The following is a 22,556-nucleotide window of genomic DNA, read 5'->3' on the forward strand; positions in this document are numbered from 1 at the left end:
CTAATTCCGTAAAATAGCGTAGTTTGGGAATGGGAATGCTGCCCCATCTGCCCGTTCCTTGTAGAGGCCTTTCTCTCTGCCTCCAGCTTTATCCTTCCTTCTCCATTGTTTCACTCTCAGCTCACACTGCCTTCACCCTCCAATTCTTCCACAAGATGCTTCTTCATGTTGTATCTTCTTCCTCTTTCTCCCTTTCCTTTCTCTCTTCAAAACCCTAACTCCAATTTTTTTCGATCTCTTTTTCTCTCTCTCTCTGTTTCTCCATGTCTGTTCACGCCCATCCTTGCGATCCACTGCTACATTCGTTGTTTCGGAGTTTGTTTTTCAAATTATACAAGTTCGAGGTTGGTATTTCTTTTTTGTAAATTTCTAGATTGAGAAAAGATTATTATTAGGTATGAAGCGGGAGTTGGCTTTTGCTTTGGAAGTTCAATCTCAGCTTGAAGGGACTCTTGATCATACTCGTAGTGAGATTCTAGCTGAGGCGAGGCCAGGTAGTAGTTATTTAGATGAGACTGCTCGGAGTGGTGGCTGCAAAAGGTTTAAAGGCTCTGTTGTGAATGGTCTGATTGTGTATACCAGGGTAAGGAAGTCTCAGATCAATGTGTACAGCGGATTGTTGGATAATGGTAACAGGAAGAAGTGCGATAGTACAGATGGGAGGGAGGTTCTTGGAAGCTTCGCACCTGAGGAAAGTTGTAGAACTGAAGAGGTTCAAATTCAAAAGACGAGCTCTGTCTGTAAGAAAGAGTCCGATGAGGTCGTGGAAAATTCTGGAAATAAGGAAGAAGGGGCTGAAGGGAGTTCTTTAGTTATTGCGAAGGACATAAAAGTTGAGGGGAATTTGCCTGGGTGGGAAATTAAGCGCTTTACACGCTCCTCATTGGGGCCGAAGGTTGAGCCCATGGATATCACCCCACTTGCAATAGGCTCAGTTAAAGAGGAAGTTATTTCAGATGTCGGCGGGGAAACAAGTGAGACAGTCAACTCTCTGTCAACTCCAAAGAATAAGTTGGAATTGAAAATGTCGAAGAAGATTGCACTGAATAAGAGGCCAATGACTGTGAGAGAGCTGTTTGAAACTGGTTTGCTCGAGGGTGTACCTGTCATCTACATGGGTGTGAAGAAGGTCACTGCTATTTGCTCATTTAAATTCTCGAATTCTAACTATTTAATTCTCAGTGTGTTCAATCATATGAATTGGGCTTGTGATGTGTTTTTGGGAACTGGGTTAATTTTCTTGCTGCATTTTGATCTCAGGCAGATGACTTTGGTCTGCGCGGTACAATTAAAGATAGTGGGATTTTGTGTACATGCTCCTCCTGCAATGGATGCAGAGTCTGTAATCTCTTTGATTTAACATGAGAATTCAAGAAATGATTTTTGCTAGTGTTTTCTTTCACCCCACTTGCGTTTCTTTAACTTCTTTCTCTTCAATCTAGGTCATTCCTCCTTCACAATTTGAGATCCACGCTTGTAACCAATATAAACGAGCAGCACAGTATATATGTCTTGAGAATGGGAAGAGCCTGCTCGACTTGTTGAAAGCATGCAAGGGAAGTAGGCAGACCCTTGAGGCTACCGTACAAAGTCTGATTAGCTCTTCCCCAGAAGAAAAACATTTTACGTGTAGAGACTGTAAAGGTGAAATTCTGGGTTTCTATTATTTGTCACCACTAGCCACAGGTCATGATAAGCGCAACCAAAACCAAGTAGTTTACAGCATTTATAATCTGTTAGATGATCAGTGAGTTTAACTATTTCTAGGATGCTTTCCTTCATCTGTTGGACAAGTGGGACCTTTATGCCCTTCGTGCGAGGAATCAAAGCGATCTAAGTGGATGCTAACACTGCCAGCCCCTCCCACTTCCGGAATTGGTAAGAGATTGAGGTACGGTATATGCTTCTTTCGACTTTTTGATGTCTCCCTGTTGTCTGGAATAAGATTTTTGTCTTTAATTTAATTGATTATCATAGGTTCCTGCCGATTCACTATTTCGTTTTGCCCCTTTTCGGGTTTTCCTATTACCTGAATCCAAATGCTTCGTTCATGTTATAGCTTCTGGAAAATAAAGTTAAGACTTTGGTATTCTTCCTTGGTATGCCTTTTAAATACGACAACGTATTCAGTCATACCCAGTAATGTAATTATTTAAAAATTCTCGACGATGGTACACAAACTACTTCTGAAAGTATCTTATTTGCTAGTTTGTGCCACGCAGAAGTCTCATCAGATAGTAAAACTTATAAGTATTTAAACTGGGTCGTGTTGCGCTTCTAAATAAAGATGGGCTTGCATAATGCATGTAAGATTGATGTACTGTCTTCAACAGTGTAATTTTCTAGTACGTCATTTTTTATGCTGAAAATTGTGGATTCTAACTTATTACGATTTAAAATATTTATGTACAAAAAGGTGTTCTTGATTTTTTTTCTTGAGTATAAATGTATAATTATAATATTTAAGATGTAATTTAAATTAGTTTTGTTTTTCAGGCTGGCAGAACCAACCACGTCAAAATCATCTGGAAGTGCTTCAGTATCTATTTCTTCACGATATAAACGCAAATGGGTAACAAAAGCAAAGTGAGTATTATTCTGTCTATGTTCTATTTCCCCTAATAGTAGACTACTGAATATACTTTATTTTATTTTTATTCCACTTCCTTTCCATTCTTCCTCGTCACATTTGGGGATTGAAGAATAAAATTTGAAATTCATGCCAGTAAGTTAGCAGTATGCCGTTTTCTTTTTCTAAAATACTCTACTTTAGTACCTGAAGTTCAATCGCTGGTATAACTTTCAGGTCAAAATCGTCCGAATACACTTCCATCTCAAGGTCCCCCAGAAGTGCGCCAATGCGTATTCCTTCAAAGAATAAGAGTGCATTGAAGATGAGAAAGAAGTCAGTATGGTTTATCTCTAGATTACTGTTTTTGCCCACTTTGATTTTTGGCAAGATTTTTTCTTTTTCTTAGTATCTTTAACTTGATCTCTTTTATGCGGTGGGTTTTCCTTGTTCTTGAGATGGAAAGTTAATGCCACTGAGGTTTCATATTTTCTAGTTTAGTTGCTTATTTTTTATCTTGTAGATTAGTTTAGTTTAATGCTTTAGTTTTATTAATTTCTCAATTAGCATTTTATGATTTTTTTTTTTTTTTAAGTTGCACTATGAATTGAGGGTTTTTAGACGGTTTTCTCTCATTTTGAATTTTTTTTTTTTGTTCCCATGGATTTGGCATAATCCATTTTAACAGTAAAACCTACTTAATCTATATCCTTGGTTCTACCTGGGGAGGTATGGTGGCCATGTGTAGCAATTGGTGCTGAATAATCGGTGGAGTAGGGCACATCATAATTTGTTTTCCCTTCACTTTCTCTTCAGCTTTGGTCACTATCTGGCACCATGACCATACCACCAAATCTTTCTAAACAAAGATGACCCAAAGGAATTGGTGAACTTGGAAGCAACAGTGTGAAAGAGCATAGTGGCGATCTTAGAGGGAGGAAAAGGAACCACAGTGGCTGGTTACTTGAAAAATGAGAACTATTGCATGCTCGTTTTCTTTTCCTAACAGCAGCACATTTACCTTTACCTTTGCCTTTGCCTTTGGTTGTAAAATAAGTTTCTTCATCTGCTAAACGTAAAACCTTAGTAGTAACGGGCAAAGAGCTAGAGAAGACAAAAAACGAAACCCACACACTTGCTCGTTCAGGATGCAGACCATCATTTGCCCAAATGTACGCCCTCAACCCTTTTTGCAATGATCCAGTTTTTTGTGCAACATCTCAGCTTGAAGAAAATGAATTACTTTGAGGATAATCTTAGGGAGATAGTCTAGGTTGATGATATGATAACATCACTTGCCAAGACTTTTTGGATGATGATGAAATATATGATTTTGTTGTGAAGATTGATGATTGGAGAGTTTCTGATATGCTGCTGGTTAATAGTTTCTAGCAAAAGAATGATTTTATTTGTTCTATATCCTTTGAGCATATAAATTTTGATCTGTCATGAAGAGAAATTTTAACCTGGAAATTCTTGGACGACTCATATTGAACCATTTATTAATGAACCACTTGGAGCATTGATAGTTGAAGATGAAATGGGATAAAAAAAAGATCCTACTGAGAGATAGTTACGAAAAAAACACTACCGTTGATCAGTAAGGGTGATTATGTTGTGATTATTAGCCTATTGGAACTGAATCCATGGGGGGGCAACTTGCTTCAAGTGATAGCTAATAGAGACGTAGATTCAATAAAGCAGCCAATATCCCTCTTCTTATCCAAGAAAATGTGAGTCTTTTGTTCCTCTCCAAAGACTTCAACTGAAGGCATGAATACGATCATTAGATAATATATAATTTAATTTACCTTTACTCATTAGCTTGAGCTTTTGAGTCAATTTGTAATTTAAGATGGTTTCAAAGTAGGTGGTCAGGTAAGTCATGAGTTCAAGCTTCTGCATTGTTGTTTTAAACACATTGGTCTTTCTTACTTAGTTTCCAACAGGAAGTAGTAATAATCACCTTTAGATGCTTATATCATTCTATCAATGACGTGTTTTTTATCTTAAAAAAGGCCTATTCTTATGAGGAGACAAAAAGTTTGGAAATTTGGAATCCAATTTGTTGGATTAATTTGGTTGATTGCTGTAGTTTTTAATATGGATTTCAGAAGAATATTGAAGAGTTTTTTTAGTTGGAATTTATTGGGTCATATGACAAATGTAATTATTTTTTATTTTTGTTCTTTGCTTTTCACCTAAACTTGATGATGGGTTTCTTTCCAAGATGCGAATGGTTTTGGAAACAAGAATACATTCTATAATTGGTTATTTAACATATAATAGATTAGTTTAGTTAATTACGTTTATTAATTTGTGAACAAACATTTAGGATAGTTTGAACATAAATAAATTGTGTGTTTGGACAATTTTCTCTTGTTTGTTATGGTTGAGTGCAATCCATTAATTCCTCCAAAAAACCCCTGCAGCAATTTTTCTGTCAAATGTTTCATCCTTTTAATGTTTTCTTTATTTTAAATTGCAGGTCATTGAAACCAGCCTTAATGTTAAAATCCTCCCAAAGTGCTTCAAAGTGCAGTTCTTCATTAGCTAAAAATCAATGGAAAATAACAACAAAGTTAGTGATTTTTTTAATCATTTGTTGATTTTTAGTTCTCAGTGGCCCAAATTTTTTTCTGGAAGCAAGTACCTCATAGTCTTGATAAATGTATTGATTACTTTCTTTGAATACCTTTTACTCTTAAGAGATCAGAGGTTGCATAAGTTGGTTTTTGAGGAAGACGGATTGCCTGATGGAACTGAAGTAGCTTATTTTGCCAGGGGTCAGGTAGTTAAGGCAGATCATGAGTGCTTGTCTGTGTAACTAATCACATATTAATTCTGATTATTAACGTGTATAGCAATTTATTTCTTCCCTTCACATACAGAAATTGCTCCAGGGTTATAAGAAGGGATCTGGAATTTTGTGTTGCTGCTGCAATTGTGTGGTAGGGCCTTTGAACTTCTTGTATCCAGATTCTTTAGTGCTATAGTGAACACTTTCTTTCTACGTTTCATGTGCAGGTTAGTCCTTCACAATTCGAAGTTCATGCTGGTTGGTCTTCTCGAAAGAAACCGTGAGCATATTTTCCTTCAGTTTTATGGCAGCTCAAACTATTAATTTCAAGCTTTTCAATGTCTCATGGGTATTTATTTGGCAGTTATGCATACATTTACACATCAAATGGGGTTTCTCTGCATGAATTGGCAATCTCTCTCTCAAAAGGGCGCAAGTATTCTGCAAAGGATAATGATGACTTATGCATAATATGTCTAGATGGTGGAAATCTTTTGCTTTGTGATGGCTGCCCAAGGGCATTCCACAAAGGTGAATCATAATATGGAGTACTGTGGTTAGACAATTTAAAAAATTAACAACAATAATAACAAAAACTAACTCTTCTTCTGTTCAAATGTATGTTGTGCGTTTATGTGTTTATGTGTTAAGCTCACGTGTCAAATCGACCTCCTTGGCTTGTTCATTTTTTTAATAGTGGACTTTGTAGTTTGCCAGAGTAGAGTTTCTGATTTGCAGTTCCATTCGTCTGTGCAGAATGTGCATCATTATCAAGTATTCCTCGTGGTGATTGGTATTGTAAATTTTGCCAGAATATGTTCCAGAGAGAAAAGTTTGTTGAGCATAATGTCAATGCTGTTGCAGCGGGAAGGGTACATGGAGTTGACCCTATTGAGCAGATAACTAAAAGATGCATTCGAATTGTTAGGAACATAGAAACAGATCTTAGTGGATGTGTGCTATGTCGGTAATAATATCAATTCTCCTTCTCCCTGCCTAAGACTTCTCATCATTTCTCTTTTCATCGTGCTATCTTATATGTTGCTTTTGCATTGAAGTTTAACCCTTACCTCTTTTGTATGCAGTGGCTCTGATTTCAGCAAATCAGGTTTTGGTCCCCGCACAATTATACTTTGTGATCAGGTATTTTATCATATCATCTTAACTTCCAGTTGAACTTTCAAGTGCTGTTTTTATTGACTCGTTTCCAGTTCCTTGCCATGTTGCTTGCTGTTGTGCTTTTTCTTCAAATTTCTTCATTTGATTTCTGGTCAGTGCGAGAAGGAATTTCACGTGGGCTGTTTAAAAGACCACAAAATGGCATTTCTTAAGGTATTAACTCAGATCATAGTCTTGCTTTTTACTTGAAATCCTTTGTGTGAAAACGATTTCTTCCCTTGTTCAATGCTCTCCTTTTTCTGGAATAAAAATTTGAAAGACCGTTAATGAAACAGGAATTGCCAAGAGGAAAGTGGTTTTGTAGCATAGTTTGTACGAGGATACATTCTGCTCTACAGAAGCTGCTAATTCGTGGGCCAGAAAAGCTTCCAAATTCACTTTTAGGTGCTGTCAATAGAAAACTTGGAGAAAATTGTTCAGACATTCAGGTTGATGTTGACGTCAGTTGGAGGCTTATCAGTGGCAAAATTGCTTCACCTGAAACTCGTTTGCTATTGTCAGAGGCCATTGCTATCTTTCATGTAAGATGTCTTACTATTTTTTTCTTATTTTGATTGTTAAGTTCATTCCTTGAGGCTTGATCAATGATCTGTTTCGTTTAAGATGCTATTTTAAATAACATTTTTGTTTCTCTCTCTCTCTCTGTCTCATTATTTTATTTTTCGTTAAAATACCATTTCAGTCTTGGAAGTTACAAATACAAAAGCACAATGCTGATGAGTCCAAGAAGTACTGTCCAATTCATGCTAGATTTTCTTTGTTGTGTGCATGTACGGATATCATATTATTAGAAGTCTCTGAATTTCAGCTGTGTAGAGTTTGTTGCCAGCATTTGAACTATGATCCATAGGTGCAATATCTGATTGAAACGTATCATTAATTTACAGGATCGGTTTGATCCTATAGTTGATATAACAAGTGGACGTGATCTTATTCCAGCCATGGTTTATGGGTTAGTGACACATTTCATTATTATTTTGTCTGACGGCAAGAATAGTAGTGGCCATATCCAGTTTTATTAATGGTAATATGTATTTTTGTGTTCTTATCTGTCACTCTGACAGGAGGGATGTTGGTGGACAAGAGTTTGGAGGCATGTATTGTGCCATATTAATTGTCAAGTAAGAATCTTAGCTTATCGAAGCAACCCATTACCTGTTACAAAGTCTAATAACAGACTTCTTTCTTTATATTGCACAGCTCATTTGTTGTATCTGCTGCAATGCTTCGAGTTTTTGGGCAAGATATTGCAGAGCTGCCATTGGTTGCGACAAGTAATGGTAACCATGGCAAGGTCTGAGCAGTCAATTTCATTTCTTTTTTGTATTTTGCTTTTACCTGTGAAAATTACCTTATACTGCGTTTTTTTTATTTTTCCCTACACAATGGCTTATTACGAGTTTGTAAGGCAATTTGGAATGCTTTTGAATTCTTCTTCGACTTTCTAATCAAGAGTTTGCAATCTGTTGGCCATTCTGATTTGACTCTTTTCTACATGTAACGATGATAGGGCTACTTCCAAACATTGTTTTCGTGCATTGAGAGGCTGCTAGCTTTCTTGAAAGTCAAATGCCTTGTTCTACCAGCTGCTGAAGAAGCGGAGTCCATTTGGACTGAAAAATTTGGTTTTGAGAGAATAAAACCAGACCAGGTACATACTTCAAGGATCATAAGAATAGCACATATTCATTATCTGAAACGGTTTGAATTCCAGCCACGGCTAAATGAAATTCTGTGTCGACTCTCTGCAGCTCAGCAGCTATAGAAGAAGTTGTTGCCAGATGGTGACATTCAAAGGGACATCCATGCTTCAGAAAACGGTTCCGTCGTGTCGGGTTGTAGGTGCTCCCTTGTGACCAACCATGGAAGGGTGTGAGGTTCCCTCTAATCTCCCCCTTCCTCTCTCCATTCCTCTCTTCCACCATATCATTCTGTAGCTTTGTCTGTGTATAGCTTACAAAGTTTTTCCTGTTTTTAGGATATTCAGTAAGGTGAGAGCAGTGGTAGGGTAGCTAAATATCCATTTTAGTTAATATTACATATTCAAATGTAGCTTTCTCGAACCTTCTCATTTGCCCTTGCCCTTATATAGACGGTCTTGGTAGGTGATGGTTTTAGGCAAAAACCACTAGCCATTCTAAACACCCTTTTTCCCATTCATGCTTGGTAACCCAATGCGTGCTTGTGAATATTCAACTGCCTAAATATCCCATGTGTTTATTATATAGTTCATTGTGAGATAGATTTTAGGGGATAATTTTATTATTTACAAATAGAACGACGGTTGCAAATTTTATTTGTTTATTTAATTTTCTATTTTAGTTTAGCAAATGTGGGGATGAAGGGGTTAATGGAAAGAACTTCAGAAACGGCAATATAGGGTGTCTTTATCTTTTAAAATGCTTACATTATCTTGCAAATTCTAACTTGACAGGCAATTGATTAGGTTGGTGAAATGTAAAAAATGTCAGGAATGATGGAGAGGTTACTTTGGAATTTGGAATGGGAAAGTGAGATCTAAAAATGACAAATTTTACCAAGTTCATAGGTAAACAATACAATTCTAATTCTAAAAAGATGATTAATACATGTATTTTTGAGTTCAAGTTATTAAGTGCTAACTATTGTTTTGCAAGTATCTGGGTGCATCTTATAATGGTGGCTCAACATCATCTAGTAGCCGAATATGGCATCCCAACTAAGAAACCAAATATGAAAATGAAAAACCAAAAAGCCCTTTAGATAAATACATGGAAGCCCAACTAAGAAACCAAATATGAAAATGAAAAACCAAAAAACCCTTTAGACAATATATGGAAGCCCAACTAAGAAACCAAATATGAAAATAAAAAACCCTAAAAACGATCTGTCATTTTTGTGATTTTTTGAAATGAAACGTTTTAATTGGTCATTTCCCTTTGTCACCCGATATGGCAACCCAACTCAGAAACCAAATATGGAAAAAGGAAAAACCCTAAAGACATCTATCATCTTCTCCATTTCCTCCCTCAGGTTCTTGTTTGAAACAACGGTAGATTGATCTCCAATCTCCACCGCACTCCATTCTTTGCAAGCCTCACCATTCTTCACGGTAAAACTTCACATTTACACTCTATTCTTTTCTATTGATTTTAATTTTTGCTCTTTTCTCTTACAGTTAGTATTTTCATCGTAAACATAACAATAATGGTGGTTTCTGATGTTGTGATTCAAATTCTATCCAAGCTTCCACCACAATCTCTTCTTCGATTCAAGTCTGTTTGCAAATCCTGGTATCATCTTATCAACCATCCTAAATTTGTAACAAAACATCTCTTAGATTCTTTTCCCCATAAACATGTCCTCATCAAACGTGCCCTCACCAACCACTCTGGCAAACAAGAACTTGTGTTCTCCATCCTCAAATTCTCTCTCAATGGATCTGTGTCTATTATGGACATCAATTTGACATTCCAAGAGATCGATCCACTTTTAGAACTTTGTGGCCATTCTCACGGCTTAGTTTGTCTTTCCGATTGTGACGATGCGTTCCTTGTTAATCCTATGACCAGACAGTTTCATAAACTTCCACCATCGATTCTTATCTTTCGTGGTTGCCATCATGACGATCCTGATTATTACGCTGCTGCAGCAGTTACTATCGGATTCGGGTATGATGCAAAATCTAGCGATTTCAAAGTTGTTAGAATTGTGAGTTGTCGAGGACAATCAGAATCCAGAATAAGAGTGGAAATTTATGATTTGAGCAAAGATAAATGGAGAGAAATTGAAGCTCCTGATTTCTGTGGCAGGGCATCATGCAAATCTACATTTGATATGTATCACGAAGGAATATTTTATTGGTGGGGAGAAGGTGAACCAAGGATTTCTGAAACGGACCATATTATAACATTTGACATGAGTGAAGAGATTTTTGGTAAAGTTTCATTACCGGAGAGCTTCGATAACAAAAAACATAAAATAGTTTTAAGGGTTTTGAATAAATCCATAGTTCTTTTTGTTTATCCATATAAAAGTAATGAGACAAATATTGGAACCTATGAGACAATTATTGGAACCGATGAGACAAATATTGACATTTGGGAAATGGAGAAGGATGAATTTGGCGTTGTTTCGTGGTCGAAGCTATTGACGATTGACCCTCCTTTTGGAGTTGAGCATCCATTGTTGTTTGTAAGCTGTGAAGAACTGTTAATGGAGTCTAGTGAAGGGCATGTGATTATGTATAACACGGCAACTCAACTATTCAAAAAGCTTCCAATAGAAGGGGATGTAACTTATGCAAAACCTCACAGATTTGAAGCTCATGATCTTTTTATTGAGAGTTTGTTATTAGTGGAAGAGAGAAGAGATATGATCAATTATGATTTTTAGTATTTTCGGGTTTTACTATTGTAAGTCATATTGTTTGATATATGTTTGAGTGATATGAGTTTTAGTATTTTGTCAAACTAGTTTAATTAATGTTTAGATGAAGCAAATGAGGTTTGTTACTTTTGGGGTGGAATGATTATTTTTAACATATAGATTTAAGAAATACAAAACCTATCTATAAAACAATCTTTTCTTTTTAAAATTTTTGTTGAAATATTAACAAATTAAGTCAACAAAATTAACAAATGAATAATGATTGATCCTAACCACAATAATTTAAATAGAATTAGCATAATGAATTTGAATGCATACTAATAATTAGTTTTTTCTTTAAAAAAATATATACAATAGAATTATTATTTTTATTGTTGGCTAATGAATATCGGTTTGCTTATTTCGTTCGTGGTAGCATTGTTAAGAAACCCTTAATTATATCATAAAGTATAAATCAATTTCATTATTATGATATATTAATAATAGTCTATATTGAATACTCATATATATTATTGTTAATATTGAAATGTATTTAGTGTTACAAATTAGATAATTCCGTACTAAAATCCTTGGAAACAAAACTTTTCAAGGAAAAGAAATAAAATATGAATATAAATTGGGAATTCTTATACACTATGTAGTTACTAATAAATAATGTCACTTTTGCATTAATTTTTTCATTTGCACTTTGGAGAAAAATCACAAAAAAAAAAAAAAAAGAAAGAACATCTTAAATTTTATTATTTGTGAGTTGCTTTTTTTTTTTTTAAATTTAATTTAGAAAGTTCGGTCATCAACTTTCAAATACCACACATGGTGATGGTGATCGCTGTAGGCCTATCTCTAACGCTCATTTTCAACAACTTCATCGATGACCACCTTGACCAACCTTCGATTGCCACTTACCGACCTTAAAAATATTGATTTAAACATTTTTAGTAAATAAAAAACCAAACTTTTACTTTTAAAAATAGTTATTAAACACATTTGTGTTTCTATTTGAAGAAGTATCTATCAGAAGTGTTTAGATAGAAAAATTAATTTTGAAAAAAAACGTTTTTTTCCGAGGAATTCAAATTACGCACTTTGTTTATTCATGATAATAAAATCCTTTTCTCATTCTTCTAATTTCTTTTTCTTTTGAGGTCGTTTTATTATTACTATTAAATTCTCTTTTTCTCTTTCCATTGCAATTTTAATTACTATGTAGGAAGAGAATTGCTATTTATTGAATCTTATTGTTATATGCGGTAGGATAAATTTATTAAAAGAAGAAAAATTGAAATTAGCCAATTATTGAGGTTCCTATTATTATAATGTTGTTTTAGTTTTGCAGTTCCTAAAATGCTTATTTTTTTTCCTTAATCACTCTTTTAGAATGCATTATAGTAGTTATTGAGTCCAAATGTACTGAACTTTCTCGATGCCCACATCAGAAAAATGGAAGAACAGTGTGAGATTTTTCTTTCTATGGGAATTTGGAGAAATGCCAAAGGATGGGAGTTGCCCTTAGCATATGAACTGACAAACAAACATCTCCTCTGCCCTTACAGAAGAAGACACACAAAACTTTCAACAAACCAAATATTATCCTTTAGAAATTCAAAAGTTATAGTTTTAAAATTTGGCTTCATTCTTTAAAACATTAATACAAAATAGATAATTGGTTATTTTGTATATAATAAATTAGTTTAGTTAATTACATTTAATAATTTGTGAACAAAGATTTAGGATAGTTTGAACATAAAATAAATGGAGGTTAGGTTGTGTGTTTGGACAGTTTTCTTTTGTTTCTTATGGTTGGGTGCAAGTGCAATCCATTAATTCCTCAAAAAATCCCTGCACCAATTTTTCTGTCAAATGTTTCATCCTTTTAGAGTTTCTGATTTGCAAATTTTATTTGTTTATTCAATGTTCTATTTTAGTTTAGCAAATATGGGGATGGAGGGGTTAATCGAAAGAACTTCAGAAACGGCAATATAGCGTGTCTTTATCTTTCTAAAATGCTTATATTATCTTGCAAATTATAATTTGACACGTAATTGATATGGTTGGTGAAATGTAAAAAATGTCATACCACTGTTTAGGAACGATGGAGATGTTACTTTGGAATGGGAAAGTGAGATCTAAAAATGACAAATTTTGCCAACTTCTTGTGTAAACAATACAATTCTAATTCTAAAAAGATTATTAATACATATTTTAACCAAACTAAGAAGAGATTATTGTAAGATATTATTCAATTTAGATTCTACAGTAATGGTATAAAAAAACAGTGAAAAGTGTACTATTTTGGTTTACAAGTAAAAGACAATGTGCACAAATAGTCACACTCACAACAGCCTCCATGCTTTGCCTTAAAGCATAATTAGTAATAGAGATGGAGAAAGATGCGTAATGATACTCAAAACTTACCTTAAATATCAATCCTTGAAAAGATTCCATTTTTTTTAAACTTCTCTTTATAAAATATACATCTTTATATGTTTTGCTCATCAACTCTTTGATTTCAAAAACCCTTTTCCTTTAAGAAATTGAAATTGACATTGACATCATTATCAGAAACCAAAACAATAATGCATGGCCAAAGTCTTTAGGTTTCTTACCTGCCAAGCCAATCCCCCACTGAACTCCCATTTTCCCCCAAGTTCAAATATATAACAAAACTTGTAGCTCATGAGGATCAAAACGAACTTCTTTTGGTTCTATACTCTTCTCATTGTAGCTCTTTTCATCACCATTGTCCTGCGTTCATTCCCGCTTCCCTTGACGGCTATTATTGCCACTGTTGGTCCTCACGACACTGCTTTTGAACTTGGCGTTTTCAGTAGTATAGTGAAAGGGAGTGGTTTGGATGAGATTTTATCTCTTGTGACTCAATATCTGTCCAAAACCCAATACCAATGGAGAGATGAGAAAAGTTGTGATGAGAAGAAATGGGACTCCAAGTTGATATCTTTGTACAATGTTTCACTCACTTTAACTGTTGATTTGAAGGGATGTGCAAATTTCAGCAGCGTACAAACTGCAGTGGATGCTGTTCCTGATTATGGCTCTTCAAGGACCCTTATCCTAATTGACTCTGGAATCTATAGGTCATTAACTTCCATAACACATTTAAATCTTCCAGCTACATCGATTCTTGGCAAGCGAGGGCAGTTAAAATATTTTGCTTTCAATAGAAGTTTTTGATTTTGATGTGATTTTAGTCTCTCTTTAACTTCTTCTAAACCATCTTTTATTTTCGTCCTAGAATTTTCTAAGTCCTATTATTACCTTTATCAAGTTTAGTTAAAACGTTAAATCAAATTTTTATATGGATGTTCTTCTAGACACCCTAAGGATCAATGAACTACTCCTTAATATGAACAAAAACGTTACGTCTGTCTCGCACTTATTGCCTTGGCCTTGGTATAACGTTAGAGATGTCTTGTCCATCGTGAGATGGTTGTAGCTCTAACTCGATGGGCATGACAATTTTTTTTAAAAAAAAATTCTCACCCTTTCGCCAATAATCGCCCTCGGTGGTGCCATCCAATTGGGATATTCAAACATAGTTCTGTCACAATTTTTGAAAAAACATTGTGATTTTTAAACAAGACATGAAATGTCCTTGAAGTATATGGGTGAGGTTCTTCTTGAAGTGGTACGCTTAAGTATCGGGGTGGGAGGGAACCCGAGAGGCCGACCGGTAAAAGGGTGAAAAAAAGTGAAAACCGTGATAGACATTACCATCGGGATCGAACTACGCCTATTTCACGATGGGCAAGATGTCCCTAATGTGATATCAAGTCTAAGATTGCAAGTGTGCTATGATATAAGTAAAATGTTGGATTTCATATATTTTTAAGGAGTGAATAATTAATCTAGGAGTAGAACCTTTGAGAGATGGCCATCTTACAAAAACCTCGTAATTAAAGGGTATGAGGTTCATAAACTCGCTATTTTTTTCTTTTTTCTTTTTGTTGAGTTAAAAGAAAAATTGTTGGCAGGGAGAAGGTAGTGATAGAAGCCAACAAAACAAACTTGATAATTGAAGGTCAAGGTTACCTCAACACTGCAATAGAATGGAATGACACAGCCAATTCCACAGGAGGCACCACTTACAGCTCTTCAGTCACCATCTTTGCTTCAAACTTCATTGCCTACAACATCAGCTTCAAAGTAACAAAAAAACATCTTCCCTTTTCTTGTTCAACTCTCTTTTTGTAAGCCTCTTCAATCGTTTTTAAAAAGCGTTTTTACGCACTTAGAAGGTAAATCAAAATGTGTTGTCTTTATTACTTTTAATCTTTAATGACTGACTTTTCTTTTTGGGGGAAAAGAACACAGCTCCTGAGGCAACTCCAGGGACTGTTGGAGGACAAGCAGTTGCAGTTCGAATTGCAGGAGACGAAGCTGCTTTCTATGGATGTGGATTTTATGGAGCTCAAGACACACTTTATGATGACAAAGGAAGGCATTACTTCAAAGAATGTTTCATTCAAGGATCCATTGATTTCATCTTCGGCAATGCTCGATCGCTCTACGATGTATGTAATCATCATTTCTATATACAAAAGAAAAAAGGGGATTAAAATTAGAAGATTTGTCTGTTTTGGGTAAATGGTTCAGGGTTGTAGGATCAAATCAATAGCAAAGGAAGTGTTGGGTGGTGGGGTGAGTGGAGCCATCACAGCTCATGGAAGGCAAACAAGAAGTGAGGAAACTGGTTTTGCTTTCATCAATTGCACCATCAGTGGCTCTGGGAAGGTGTGGCTTGGTCGTGCTTGGGGCGCTTGTGCCACCGTCGTATTCTCTAAAACGTATATGACCGATGTCGTTGCTGTGGACGGATGGAATGACTGGAGAGACCCTTCAAGAGACCAGTAATATCAGAGTCATTTCTGAGTGTTCAAAAACAATTTTTTCTTCTTTTTTTCACTTAAAAACAAAGTGGTGATGTTTGTTTTTCATTTTTATTATCAGGAGTGTGTTGTTTGGGGAATATGAATGCTTTGGAGATGGTGCAAATTATAGGTTGAGAGTGCCATATTCAAAGCAGCTGAATCAAGTTGAAGCTCAGCATTACTTGGATGTTTCGTATGTTGATGGAAATCAATGGCTCATCAATCAACAAATCAACAGTACTTTGTCAACCATTTAATTTCAAATAAATCAATGCTTATTTGTAACACATATAATACTGCCCTTGTTCTTTGATTGTTGAGTTCAAGTTATTAAGTGCTAACTATTGTTTTGCAAGTATCTCTGTGCATCTTCTAATGGTGGCTCAACATCATCTAGTAGCCAAATATGGAAGCCCAACTAAGAAACCAAATATGAAAACAAAAAACCAAAAAGCCCTTTAGATAAATATATGGAAGCCCCAACTAAGAAACCAAATATGAAAATGAAAAACCAAAAAGCCCTTTAAATAAATATATGGAAGCCCAACTAAGAAACCAAATATGAAAATAAAAAACCCTATAAAGGATTTGTAATTTTTTTGAAATGAAACGTTTTAATTGAAAAATAAAATAAATAAATAAAAAGGACCTTCGACCCAATATGGCAACCCAACTCAGAAACCAAATATGGAAAATGGAAAAACCCTAAAGACATATACCATCTTCTTCTCCATTTCCTCCGTCAGGTTCTTGTTTCAAACAACCGTAGATTGATCTCCAATCTCTACCCCAGACTCCATTATTTGCAAGCCTCACCATTCTTCACGGTAAAACTTTACATTTACACTCTTTTCTTTTCTATTCTTTTTTATTTTTGCTCTTTTCTCTTACACTTCATTTTTCCATCGCAAACACTTCAATAATGGTGGTTTCCGACGTTGTGATTCAAATTCTATCCAAGCTTCCACCACAATCTCTTCTCCGATTTAAGTGTGTTTGTAAATCCTGGTTTGATCTTATCAACCATCCTAAATTTGTAACAAAACATTTCTTAGATTCTTTTCCCCATAAACACGTCCTCATCAAACGTGCCCTCACCAATCACTCTGGCAAACAAGAACTTGTGTTCTCCATTCTCAAATTTTCTCTCAATGGATCTGTATCTATTATGGACATCAATTTGCCATTCGAACAGATTGATCCACTTTTAGAAGTTTGTGGCCATTCTCACGGCTTAGTTTGTCTTACGAATGGTGATGATGTTTTCCTCATTAATCCTATGACTAGACAGTTTCGTAAACTTCCGCCCTCGATTCTTATCGTTCGTGGTGGTTATTATGATGATCCTGATTTTTACTCTGCAGTACCATTTACTACCGGATTTGGGTATGGTGCAAAATCTAGCAATTTCAAAGTTGTTAGAATAGTGAGTTGTCGAGGACCAACAGAATTCACGATGAGAGTGGAAATTTATGATTTGAACAAAGATAAATGGAGAGAAATTGAAGCCCCTATGTTTTGTGGCAATGCAAGATTTATACCTTCATTTCTAATGTATCACGAAGGAATATTTTATTGGTGGGGAGAGGGTGAATCAAGCAGTTCTGATTTTGAAGGAAACCATATTATAACATTTGACATGAATGAAGAGGTTTTTGATAAAATTTCACTACCGGGTGGTTATGATGAGAGAAAGCATAAAACAAGTTTAAGGGTTTTGAATAGATCCATTGTTCTTTTTATTTATCCATATAAAAGTAATGAGACAAATATTGGAACTGATGAGACAAATATTGACATTTGGGAGATGGAGAAGGATGAATATGGTGTTGTTTCGTGGTTGAAGCTATTGACGATTGACCCTCCTTTTGAAGTTGAGCACCCATTATTGTTTGTAAGTTATGAAGAATTGTTAATGGAGTCAAGTGAAGGTCATGTGATTATGTATAATACGAAAACTCAGCTATTCAAAAAACTTTCAATAGAAGGAGATGTAACTTATGTAAAACCTCACAGATTCGAAGCTCATGATCTTTTCATCGAGAGTTTGGTATCTGTGGAAGGGGGAAGAGATATGATCAATTATGATTTTTAGTATTTTCGGGTTTTACTATTGTAAGTCATATTGTTTGATGTATGTTGTTTGAGTGATATGAATTTTAGTATTTTCCAAACTATTTTAATTAATGTGTAGATGGAGCAAATGAGCGTTTGTTGCTTAGCTTTCACACAATGTATTGCTTTTGGGGTGGAATGTTTATTTTTAAGAAATTCGAAACTTATTTATAAAACCATCTTTTCTTTTTTCAATTTTTGTTGAAATATTAACAAATTAAGTCAACAAAATTAACTTGAATAGAATTAGGGTAATGAATTTGAATGCATATTAATAATTAGTTTTTTCTTTAAAAATATATATACAATATAATTACTATTTTGATGGTTGCTAATAATATCAATTTGCTTATTTTGTTAGTGTTGGCATTTTTAAAAAACCCTTAATTATATTATATAACAACCTATAAACCATTTTCATTATTATCATATATAATAATAGTCTATATTTTTAAATAGTGTATTACTCATATTAGTGTTAATATTGAAATGTATTTCATATTACAAATGAGATCATTCTTTTAAACAAAGCTTTTCAAATAAGATAAATGAATTATGAATATAAATTAAAAATTCTTACACGTCATGTAGTTATAAATCATTGTTAACTATACAATATTATAGTTTTCTTTTCAAGAAAAAGAAATCACTTATTGTTAATATTGAAATGTATCTCAACTATTGTTTTTCTTTTGAAAGAAAAAAAAATCAAACATGAACATATAATGAAAATTTTTATATGTCAGTATTTACAAATCATTCTCTGCTGTACAGTCAATATATGACTATTAAAAAGTATCATATTTTTTCTCTTTTATAGTATTGGTTGTTACAACACTTATTAATACTATTACAAAATTATTTTTCATTGTTTACAAACATTGAGATATGAATACTGTTTATTGAATTCTATTCTTACACATATCATTACTATTTATTGAATCTTAAGGTTATACGTCATTATATGATTACTACTTATTGAATCTTATGTTATACATCATAGAATGAATTTATTAAAAAACGAATAATTGATTTGGTCATAATATAAAATATCATATTGTTTTCTATTTAGGTTTTATGGATGTGAAATAACGTGTTGTTTTAGTTTTGCACTTTCCAAAATCTATATTTTTTTTCTTAATCACACTATTTAAATGCATTATTCATTAAATGGATGTAATATTAATTTTTCAAATTTAATATTTGTTTTACCTTTGACAATATTAGAATCTCTTTTCTAAAAGCACTTCTACCATTTTTTGTATAAGTGACACATTATAAGTCTATATATACTCTTGTTTCTTCATTTATTCTTCATTCCATTCACCTTCTTCTATCTCATTGTTTTGTTCTCTTCTATCAATTCTCAATGACTCAATCTATTTTAATTATTTACTTTTTGAGTTTGGTGGTGTTCGTTAATGGCGGCGTTCCATTTGAGTTCTTCCAATTCGTGGAACAGTGGGGGCCGAATGTATGTAATACCGGTGCTCGTGTCTCTCCATGTCATACTCCGCCTCAAGCCAAGTTTACTATTCATGGCTTGTGGCCAAGTAATCACAGTAATGCTCATCTTCTTTGTCAATCAAAAACGATATATAGCAAGGTTCCCATCTTCTTTAATATTTGTATATGTGTGTTTTTTTCTTCTCCATCTTTAGCGTTTAACTAATATAACGTTGTAACATGCTTTAATTTTAGGTTATATCACTTGAAGGACAACTGAATATATCTTGGCCAGATTTAAAATATGGAAATAACGATAAATTTTGGGGTCATGAATGGGACACTCATGGGAAATGTTCAGATCCTCCTTTTAGCTTATTTCAATATTTCCAAATTTCTTTGAATCTCCTACGAAAATTTGATCTATTGACAATCTTAAAGGCTGCTGGGCTCAACCCTCAAACCTCCCAAAACCTTGCAATCCAAAACATCATGGCCCCTATTCAAAGGACAACAAAAAAGTATCCCGGAATCCGCTGCAACAAAAATGTTAAAACTGGCAAGTCGCAGTTGAATGAAATTGTACTGTGTTTGGAAAAAGATGGTGCTACCCTCATCGATTGTCCTACATTTGTTAGTAACACTTGTGCAAAATCATTTGTATGGTAGAAAGTTGGTTTGCCATGTTCTTAACAACAAACTATTATATACTAAACAATAATAAATAACATTTTCATATTATTATCATGCAATACCATGTTGGTATAATTATTAATCAGACCCTCTCTCTTTCTAGTGTTTACTGAATGAATATTGATATAATTCCTAGAATAATTCTGGTATGGATAAGAAATTTGAACCAGAGTTGATTTCAAATTCTTAGAATAACTCTTTCTATTTGGTTCTACATAATCAAAATAATGGTTGGAAGTCAATCAAAGAAAAGAACATATAATTTCAAATTTCCAACAACACAGAGAAAGAGTACACAGCATTATTGATAATATTCAAGTGGCCATACCTATATATTATATTATATATATATACATATTTAATAAGCTACCACCAACCGTTGCATTATTAGGATACAAAATCAAGAGCAAAAAAATTACCAAAGAGTAAATAAATAAAAAGCATATAATATAACCGTAGCGTTACTGAGTCCAAAAATACGGAACTTTCTTGATGCCCACATCAGGAGAATGGAAGAACAGTGTGAGATTTTTCTTTCTATGAGAATTTGGAGAAATGCCAAAGGATGGGAGTTGCCCTTAGCATATGAACTAACAAACAAACATCTCCTCTGCCCTCAGAGAAGAAGACACACAAAACTTTCAACAAACCAAATATTATCCTTTAGAAATTCAAAAATTGTAGTTTTAAAATTTGGCTTCATTTTCTAAAACATTAATACAAAATAGATAATTGGTTATTTACTATATAATAAATTAGTTTAGTTAATTACATTTAGTAATTTGTGAACAAAGATTTAGGATAGTTTGAACATAAATTAAATGGAGGTTAGGTTACAGTTTTTCTTGTGTTTGTTATGGTTGGGTACAAGTGCAATCCATTAATTCCTCCATAACCCCCTGCACCAATTTTTCTGTCAAATGTTTCGTTCTTTTAGAGTTTCTGATTTGCAATTTCATTCGTGTCTGCAGAATGTGCATCATTATCAATAATAGTAGTGGCCATATTCAGTTTTATTAATGGTAATATCTATTTTTGTGTTCTTCTCTGTCACTCTATCTCACAGGAGGGATGTTGGTGGACAAGAGTTTGGAGGCATGTATTGTGCCATATTAATTGTCAACTAAGAATCTTAGCTTATCGATGCGACCCATTACCTGTTACAAAGTCTAATAACATACATCTTTCTTTATATTGCACAGCTCATTTGTTGTATCCGCTGCAATCCTTCAAGTTTTTGGGCAAGATATTGCAGAGCTGCCATTGGTTGCGACAAGTAATGGTAACCATGGCAAGGTCTGAGCAGTCAATTTCATTTCTTTTTTTGTTTTTTGCTTTTGCCTGTGACAATTACCTTATACTGCGTTCTTTGATTTTTCCCTACACCATGGCTTATTACGAGTTTGTAAAGCAATTTGGAATGCTTTTGAATTCTTCTTCGACTTTCTAATCAAGAGTTTGCAATCTGTTGGCCATTCTGATTTGACTCTTTTCTACATGTAACGATGATAGGGCTACTTCCAAACATTGTTTTCGTGCATTGAGAGGCTGCTAGCTTTCTTGAAAGTCAAATGCCTTGTTCTACCAGCTGCTGAAGAAGCGGAGTCCATTTGGACTGAAAAATTTGGTTTTGAGAGAATAAAACCAGACCAGGTACATACTTCAAGGATCATAAGAATAGCACATATTCATTATCTGAAACGGTTTGAATTCCAGCCACGGCTAAATGAAATTCTGTGTCGACTCTCTGCAGCTCAGCAGCTATAGAAGAAGTTGTTGCCAGATGGTGACATTCAAAGGGACATCCATGCTTCAGAAAACGGTTCCGTCGTGTCGGGTTGTAGGTGCTCCCTTGTGACCAACCATGGAAGGGTGTGAGGTTCCCTCTAATCTCCCCCTTCCTCTCTCCATTCCTCTCTTCCACCATATCATTCTGTAGCTTTGTCTGTGTATAGCTTACAAAGTTTTTCCTGTTTTTAGGATATTCAGTAAGGTGAGAGCAGTGGTAGGGTAGCTAAATATCCATTTTAGTTAATATTACATATTCAAATGTAGCTTTCTCGAACCTTCTCATTTGCCCTTGCCCTTATATAGACGGTCTTGGTAGGTGATGGTTTTAGGCAAAAACCACTAGCCATTCTAAACACCCTTTTTCCCATTCATGCTTGGTAACCCAATGCGTGCTTGTGAATATTCAACTGCCTAAATATCCCATGTGTTTATTATATAGTTCATTGTGAGATAGATTTTAGGGGATAATTTTATTATTTACAAATAGAACGACGGTTGCAAATTTTATTTGTTTATTTAATTTTCTATTTTAGTTTAGCAAATGTGGGGATGAAGGGGTTAATGGAAAGAACTTCAGAAACGGCAATATAGGGTGTCTTTATCTTTTAAAATGCTTACATTATCTTGCAAATTCTAACTTGACAGGCAATTGATTAGGTTGGTGAAATGTAAAAAATGTCGGAATGATGGAGAGGTTACTTTGAAA

At 34.4% G+C, this 22,556-nt stretch overlaps 4 protein-coding genes across 7 annotated transcripts; all 4 read left to right on the forward strand.

Annotated features, from left to right (window-relative positions):
- The first annotated feature begins 24 nt into the window (after positions 1–24).
- On the forward strand, positions 25–22,365 carry LOC101203549. Of its 3 annotated transcripts, none has more exons than XM_031882827.1 (20): positions 26–1,129; positions 1,261–1,338; positions 1,443–1,644; positions 1,768–1,891; positions 2,497–2,586; positions 2,807–2,905; positions 5,058–5,150; positions 5,279–5,360; positions 5,461–5,520; positions 5,597–5,649; positions 5,734–5,900; positions 6,126–6,336; positions 6,455–6,512; positions 6,645–6,701; positions 6,824–7,069; positions 7,436–7,500; positions 21,126–21,182; positions 21,262–21,355; positions 21,572–21,712; positions 21,813–22,365. In XM_031882827.1, the coding sequence occupies exons 1-20, from the start codon at positions 398–400 to the stop codon at positions 21,915–21,917; spliced, it is 2,814 nt and encodes a 937-aa protein (XP_031738687.1). In that variant the 5' UTR covers positions 26–397; the 3' UTR covers positions 21,918–22,365. The 3 variants fall into 3 exon arrangements, 2 of the variants coding, with proteins under 2 accessions (XP_031738687.1, XP_031738686.1); XM_031882826.1 differs by lacking the exons at positions 21,126–21,182; positions 21,262–21,355; positions 21,572–21,712; positions 21,813–22,365 and adding exons at positions 7,613–7,669; positions 7,749–7,842; positions 8,059–8,199; positions 8,300–8,844; XR_004215365.1 differs by lacking the exons at positions 21,126–21,182; positions 21,262–21,355; positions 21,572–21,712; positions 21,813–22,365 and adding exons at positions 7,231–7,318; positions 7,613–7,670 and having other exon boundaries at positions 25–1,129.
- LOC116402754 (F-box protein CPR1-like) lies at positions 9,410–11,041 on the forward strand. Of its 2 annotated transcripts, none has more exons than XM_031882828.1 (2): positions 9,410–9,639; positions 9,706–11,041. In XM_031882828.1, exon 2 carries the CDS (start codon positions 9,735–9,737, stop codon positions 10,920–10,922), a length of 1,188 nt encoding a protein of 395 aa, XP_031738688.1. In that variant the 5' UTR covers positions 9,410–9,639; positions 9,706–9,734; the 3' UTR covers positions 10,923–11,041. The 2 variants fall into 2 exon arrangements, with proteins under 2 accessions (XP_031738688.1, XP_031738689.1); XM_031882829.1 differs by having other exon boundaries at positions 9,411–10,198; positions 10,340–11,041.
- LOC101219157 (putative pectinesterase 14) lies at positions 13,430–16,163 on the forward strand. The gene is made up of 5 exons (XM_004137942.3): positions 13,430–14,011; positions 14,909–15,080; positions 15,242–15,448; positions 15,531–15,784; positions 15,885–16,163. The coding sequence occupies exons 1-5, from the start codon at positions 13,593–13,595 to the stop codon at positions 16,060–16,062; spliced, it is 1,230 nt and encodes a 409-aa protein (XP_004137990.1). The 5' UTR covers positions 13,430–13,592; the 3' UTR covers positions 16,063–16,163.
- On the forward strand, positions 19,254–20,134 carry LOC116402755 (ribonuclease MC-like). The gene is made up of 2 exons (XM_031882830.1): positions 19,254–19,526; positions 19,622–20,134. The coding sequence occupies exons 1-2, from the start codon at positions 19,290–19,292 to the stop codon at positions 20,033–20,035; spliced, it is 651 nt and encodes a 216-aa protein (XP_031738690.1). The 5' UTR covers positions 19,254–19,289; the 3' UTR covers positions 20,036–20,134.
- Positions 22,366–22,556: the final 191 nt, after the last annotated feature.

Source organism: Cucumis sativus, chromosome 3 (genome assembly GCF_000004075.3).
Source record: "Cucumis sativus cultivar 9930 chromosome 3, Cucumber_9930_V3, whole genome shotgun sequence".
Lineage (NCBI taxonomy): Eukaryota > Viridiplantae > Streptophyta > Magnoliopsida > Cucurbitales > Cucurbitaceae > Cucumis > Cucumis sativus.

What these genes read in the sequence shown, in the direction of transcription:
- LOC101203549 (XM_031882827.1), top strand. Translation starts at nt 398, where the DNA reads ATGAAGCGGGAGTTGGCTTTTGCTTTGGAAGTTCAATCTCAGCTTGAA. An exon ending in CAATTATACTTTGTGATCAG is followed by an intron (nt 6,513 to 6,644) that starts GTATTTTATCAT and finishes ATTTCTGGTCAG; the next exon opens with TGCGAGAAGGAATTTCACGT. An exon ending in ACAAAATGGCATTTCTTAAG is followed by an intron (nt 6,702 to 6,823) that starts GTATTAACTCAG and finishes TTAATGAAACAG; the next exon opens with GAATTGCCAAGAGGAAAGTG.
- LOC116402754 (XM_031882828.1), top strand. Translation starts at nt 9,735, where the DNA reads ATGGTGGTTTCTGATGTTGTGATTCAAATTCTATCCAAGCTTCCACCA.
- LOC116402755 (XM_031882830.1), top strand. Translation starts at nt 19,290, where the DNA reads ATGACTCAATCTATTTTAATTATTTACTTTTTGAGTTTGGTGGTGTTC. An exon ending in CAAAAACGATATATAGCAAG is followed by an intron (nt 19,527 to 19,621) that starts GTTCCCATCTTC and finishes CTTTAATTTTAG; the next exon opens with GTTATATCACTTGAAGGACA.
- LOC101219157 (XM_004137942.3), top strand. Translation starts at nt 13,593, where the DNA reads ATGAGGATCAAAACGAACTTCTTTTGGTTCTATACTCTTCTCATTGTA. An exon ending in ATTGACTCTGGAATCTATAG is followed by an intron (nt 14,012 to 14,908) that starts GTCATTAACTTC and finishes AATTGTTGGCAG; the next exon opens with GGAGAAGGTAGTGATAGAAG. An exon ending in AGAGACCCTTCAAGAGACCA is followed by an intron (nt 15,785 to 15,884) that starts GTAATATCAGAG and finishes TTTTATTATCAG; the next exon opens with GAGTGTGTTGTTTGGGGAAT.